The 6000-nt window shown below is 43.5% G+C and overlaps 1 protein-coding gene across 1 annotated transcript in view; it reads left to right on the top strand.

Annotated features, from left to right (window-relative positions):
• Window positions 1–231: 231 nt before the first annotated feature.
• PLBD1 (phospholipase B domain containing 1) overlaps window positions 232–6000 on the top strand; it is a 46770-nt gene continuing 41001 nt past the window's right edge. Inside the window, exon 1 of the mRNA XM_054030044.1 lies at window positions 232–450. Coding sequence (XP_053886019.1) covers window positions 384–450 — 67 coding nt within the window. The 5' untranslated portion in view covers window positions 232–383. The remainder of the gene's footprint in view (window positions 451–6000) is intronic.

Below are 6000 nucleotides of genomic sequence, written 5' to 3'. Positions count from 1 at the left end.
TGACGCAGCCCTGGGGCTGTGGCCGCGCTGATGGGCTTGTGTGGGTGGATTCTGCGGGGCATGAGGGCAGCGAGCCGGGGGAGCGGCAGCGCCTGCCCGGCCCCGGTGTTTGGCGGGAAATGCTGGCGAAGCGGCCCCGGGAGCGTCCAGGTGCCGCTGCCGCCCGCCCCCTCTACGGCGGCGCCGTGTGCCTGGGACAAGCCCCGCGACCACGCACAGCCCTGGGCAGTCTGTAGCCGCAGCCTCTCCCCCAGCACAGGGCTCAGCGGACGGGGCGTGAGCCGGACCCGGGAGGAGGCGGGGGCAGCGGCGGGACCTGCCCTGCCCTGTCCCGAACTTCCCCAAGTCCCGCAGCCGCCCGGCCGGGACACACGGGGAGCAGCATGGCCCGACTGCGCCACGCAGGCTGCTGCTGGGGGCTCATCCTCCTGTGGGCGGCGGCCCGAGCAGGTGAGAGCAGCGCGGCCCCCTGGCGACAGACAGACACCGCCGCTGCCCCGGGGGACGGACAGACTGACCCCCTCTGGCAGGGGCTAGAGAGAGAGACAGTACACAGCCCCCAGGGGGGATGGACAGAGAGACAGACAGGGGGTCCGTCTGGGGGCCAGACAGACACTGCAGCCCCCACAGCCTGTCGAGCGGGGAGCCCCTGGCTTGGAGTCTGTGCCAGGCACCCAAGGTGGCTTCCCAGCGCCGTGACAGACATAGACACCCCCAGGGCTCCCCTCCACACCCTGAGCGCAGCGCGGCCTCGCCGGGCAAAGGGCTGAGCAGTTCCATGGCTCTGCCCGGCTGAGATCTTCGCAGCGAGTCACGTTGTATCAGAAAGGCAGCTGGAGCTGGTTGTGTCTATCACTGACCTGACCATAGCTACAAACCCTTCTTGCTGCTTGCGGAGTTACTCTTCTTACTCTTCTTATTTTCCATAATAAACCCTTCAAAGTGGAAGCAGGTGCAAATGCTTGTGTTGTGCACCAGGTCCATTCCCCAGTGAGCCGATAACTGTGACCCTTGCTGCCCAGAAGGATCAGGGGAGTTGAATTGGCATGAAGTCCAGGGTCTGGCCACGATAGGGATGTTTGAGGCAGCCGGCATGCATTATAAAGGGATTTAAAACAAACCTCCCCTTGGTCAGTTCTGGTAGGAACTAATGATAGCCGATTGGTAGATAAGAAAAGATGCAGCACTACTTCCAGAGCAGGTCATGCCCTGCAGTCAGGAGGGAAGTCAGTACAAAAAAGTTTATTTAGGTGCCCATATTTCCTTGTGTATAGCTATCATACCCAGTGGAGGATAGTATCCGTAGGCAGGGAATATTATAGTAAAGAATATGATACAAAGTTACAATTAGTAACTTTAATTAATTTTAAAGTTCTGATTTGTGGGCGTATAATAAATATTGTCCTTTTAGCCCCAGAAGTGCTATATATATTACAGATCTGGGGTTTTGTGTCTGTATATTAACTTATTGCCTCCTGTTTGTTGCTTTTACTGGGGTCAGTAGGAAAATATCAGGTTATTTTTAAAAAGTTCCTTGTCGATATTACAGAGAAGAGATCCTGCACAGAGCTGCTTTTTATTTTATATCTGCATAAGATATTTGTAGCCAAAATTGTAAGGTTAAAATTAGGTTAATTTAATAACTAAAGTGCTGTAGCACTTTCAAACTTCTTCATGGATTGCTTTGATTTTTCTGCCTCCAATTTATTCTGTCTATTGTCACCACACTTCAAAGCCAAGGGTTGGATTTAACTGATATGTACATTTTTGGTGTACAATTTTTGGTAGAACTGGAGCTTCTATTTTAAAAATTAATTTCCCACTTATTTTATTTGAGAAACCTTGCAGATATGACTGAATGCTGTGGGTCAAATTGTATGCAGATAGAAAAAAAATAGTCCCGAGAAGTGTGAACAGTCCTATTAATCTCAATGGAAATATGAAACAAAGTGATGAGAACAGCAGGATTATTCAGCAACTTGAAGGAAGGAGGAAACAGAAACTAAAAGGAAAGACTGTAAGAGAAGGGAGTGAGAGACTGATGGAGAATAGCATAGAGGACAATGAGAGGGAGGTCATGGCTGTGGAGGGATAGTGAGGAGAGGAGGAGGAAGTTAAGGCAAACAGCCCATGGTATAGAAAATACTATCCAGAGTTCAAATTTGCAAGAAGTAGGCTGACATCTCCCGCAGCACAGGAACAATAGAAATATATCAGGGTGGGAGGTAAAAACTCCTACCTGATCTTCTCCCAGCTGTCGCTGGGGTGCCCAGGAACCTGGCTTTACCACACGTTTTCCAGAATTGTCCTAAACTAGTTTCTTTCTTGCCCCAGAACAGTGAAAAAAATCAAGACGCTTTGCTATAAAATGGATGAGAGTCCAATTTTGTGGGAGGGGTGGCAATGGGAAGAGAGGTGAAGCTGTCCTACCTTATCTCAAAGACCTGTTTTTAAAAGAACATGTATTATTACATTTGTGAGATTCAGCAGTCAATGGAAAGGTAAGGAAACTCAAAAAGAAACTTGAGATATGGATAAAGTGTTATAGCCAATATCTGACTGCCTCAACAGCTTTGTACTGAAGTTTAGGCAGTGACTGCAGGATTACCGAGTAGCTAGTAGAGCTGGTCAAATTGTTGTTTGAACAATAAATATAGGCTTTTTTTTTTTTTAAAGTGACTTGTCTAAATAGAACATAGATTTTTTATGAATTGGTTCACTATTCAATATGGGTTGAAGTAGTTTGATAAATGTCACTCCACAATTTGAGTGCTGTTTATAGGGAGTATTCAATTGATTACTCTGTATTTGAAATTAGCAATTTAAGATCTCTGATTAGCAATGTCACTTAAATCAACTGGTATTGTTTTTGTTCCCTTTTTTGGGTGACATAACTGTTTTTGACAAATTTTTGTACAAACAAAACTTAACTGGTATGCAGGGGCTGCGGAAAGCCATTTAAAGTGTGTGTGGGCCTCTTAGGCATTTCCCTATCCCCCAAGAGCCTGATTCCCCTGGCCCATGAAACCCTATGCCCAACCCCGCCAAATTTGAGTGAGTGGCCTTGAGACCTGGTGCATGGGGTTGTAGTACCACTTAGGTTTGGCCTGGCCAAAAAAGTGGTGAGGCTGTGGCCCTGGTGCCCCTGGCTCCGCAGCTTATGCTTATATGTATGTTTGTAAAAATCATGCATGGAAGATTCAAAATGCAGTATATAATTCACATAGGGTCTGAATGTTTTCCCTCCTCACACCTTCCCACCATTTGCACATATCAAGTAACTAGTTTCAGATAATGGCAAGTGTAGTGAGATGAGATATCTTGCTTTGACATGATAGTCTGGGGGAATAAACATGAGTTTGGGTCAGTAAGTAAGTCTCCCTACTGGAAGAAGGAAAACCCAAGTAGTGTATAACCAAATAAAACAGAAGGTATTGTTCTTAGATTTGTTTCTTAATTTGGAAAGGATTAGGTTTCTTCTCTAATATATGTGCAGTATAAGGAACTCTATAAACAAGTACTAGAGATTTAACATTTGATACATATTTCAATCTTAAATGTACTTTTGAAAGAGTGTAAACTTCCTATTTTTGGGGAGGGGGTTTCTGAAATCTTATTAGGCAGATAGTAAAAGCAGTATCAAAATACAAATAAAAAAATTGGAAAAACACCATAAGTTCCTCACTGTGGTTGAATTGAAATATTAAGCTTGACATTAACTATTGAGCAATGTGTTTGTGGGATGAAAATGAAAGAGGTACAAATTTGTACAAGTTCTGCATTTGTGGTTGCCAAGTTGTGCAGAAATCATTTTCACGGAAGTGGTAGGTACGGTGTTGTACAATTAATACTTGTAACTAATTTATTCTGTCCATCAAACTTAATTGTAGATACTTTTTGTAATTAAAATATGCTATGTAGTATATTCAAAGCACTTGAAGAATACGCCCAACACCTACTTACTACACTGAGGACTAAGCCTGCTATCTTGGGCAAAAAATACTGGTGATATCACTCCCCCAAAGTTGCAACTCCTGCAGTTTTAAGGAATAAATCACTTGTTTAGTATGTCTAATTTTAAGATAAGGCCCATCATTTAATAAGCTTTTTAAAATATGTAAATCTAACCTACGACTGGCTGAGCAGCAAGAAAAAAATAGTAATTAAGCAACACTTGAAGAATTTTACTGGTATTATGAGATGTGCCAAATGGTATTTGAGTAGCCGTGGAGCTGGTTGAATGCTGGGGGCGGGGGGGGGGGGGGGGGGAAGTCTTTAACTTCTTTGATGAATATTAATTACATTTGTCAAATAACATTTACTGAATACTGTTGGATCTGCTTTCTTGGCTTTTCTCTCTACTTACTTTTATTTCTTATAGTAGATTGTGATTTTTTTTTTCTGGACATCATCAGCAGTGTGTGTCTCCTCTTTTCCTTCATTCTCCCTCAATCTGTTCTCTCCTTATTTCTCTTCATTGTGTGCTCCACTGTCTACCATCCATTGTATATCTCTTCTTTTTTCTACACCACCAAATAAAAGAGCATCTCATTTTTAGCATATTCCATTAATCTCTCCCTCTCTCTCATTCTGACTCCCATACCTAACCACACATGCAGACATAGGGCTTGGGAATTTTACCAGCAACTGATAACAGAGGACCACCACCTACCAGACACAGACCAATGCAAAGGCGGGTAATGGCTTCCACTGTGTAGGGTCTCATTAGATGAAAGGCAAACATCACTTAGCTTTTGGGGAAGGGGAGGGTGCTAGGATTAATACTAGAGTGCTGTCTCTGGATCTTTCCTTGGGGAAATCAATCTTTCATATCAGCCTCCAGCCAGTATGTATTTGCTAAATTTGAAGTCCCCCTCCTAACCCTCAATGACTACTCAAGGGAGGAGGTGTATTCTTGTTTCATTTGCTTTCCCACCCCCATAGTGTCTTGGCTGCTGTAGGAGGTGTCTCCACAAACTACCCTGTCCGCAGGGGTTTTTTTGACTCATCCTCAGTGAATAGCTCCAATGTTCGCCTCTGACTGCTACTCAGACCTTCCCAAGCAGCAGCAGAACAGAAATTGACCCAATTATTATCAATGTCACTGCTGTTATTCAGAATCCTGTGGACTGCAGTGGACGCTGACAAGACAGTGGCCAGCTTTCACTGCTGCAGTCTAGCAAATCTATGAGCAGCTGTGGCACTGAAACTGTTTGCATCACTTACACTTGGTTCCTATTTATCTTTGCAAATACCATGTGTAGAAATTTAAATTTTTTATTTATTTTTAAGACACTGTAGACTATGCAGAAGTTGATATTATTCACCTGGGAAAGATTCCAGGTCTCCCTGGCAAGTTTTCTCAAGTCTTGTGTATGCTATTGATTTTTATAGAAGGTTTATTAACGTGACAAGGTTCAGAAGAACAATAATCGCAAGGTCCATCACGCTGTGTCAGTTCTGTGTGTTTGCTTACAGAGTGAAATGCTAGTAGTCTAGAAAAATTGGAATGGTCTATTTGTTCAAAAAGTTTGGATTATATTGCGATGTAAGTTTATGTAAGTGCATTCAGACATTTATAGTTTCATGTGTTTAGAAGTGTTACAGGGCAGAGCTAAGGCTGAATAGGTTGACTGCAAGCCAGGTGGAGTGAGTTAAGAAGGACTGGATGGATCCCTTAAATGTACTTTTTCAGACTCTAGTAGTAGCATTTGGGTTTTTCGAAAATATTGGTGCTGGAAGTTAGCTGGACTCTGCTGAAACAAACTTAACTTTGTTTTGAATGAAGATTTTTGTTGGGAATTTCCTTCATTTAAAAAAAAAATCAAAGAAAGAAAACAAACAGCAAAAATTTAACTTGGGTTGGCTTATAAGGCCTGTGAGAGGAGAGCACTTTTCTGGCAGTTCTTGTGAGCATGTCAAAGCTTGTCTCCCCTTCTGTAGATTGTAGTAAGTCATAAAAGGGGAGGGGTGAGTTGGGGATGGAGGAAGAAAATTATA

Source organism: Malaclemys terrapin, chromosome 1 (assembly GCF_027887155.1).
Source record: "Malaclemys terrapin pileata isolate rMalTer1 chromosome 1, rMalTer1.hap1, whole genome shotgun sequence".
NCBI lineage: Eukaryota > Metazoa > Chordata > Testudines > Emydidae > Malaclemys > Malaclemys terrapin.
Note: the sequence above shows the minus strand (reverse complement) of the source record. Positions and strands in the feature narration are given on the sequence as shown.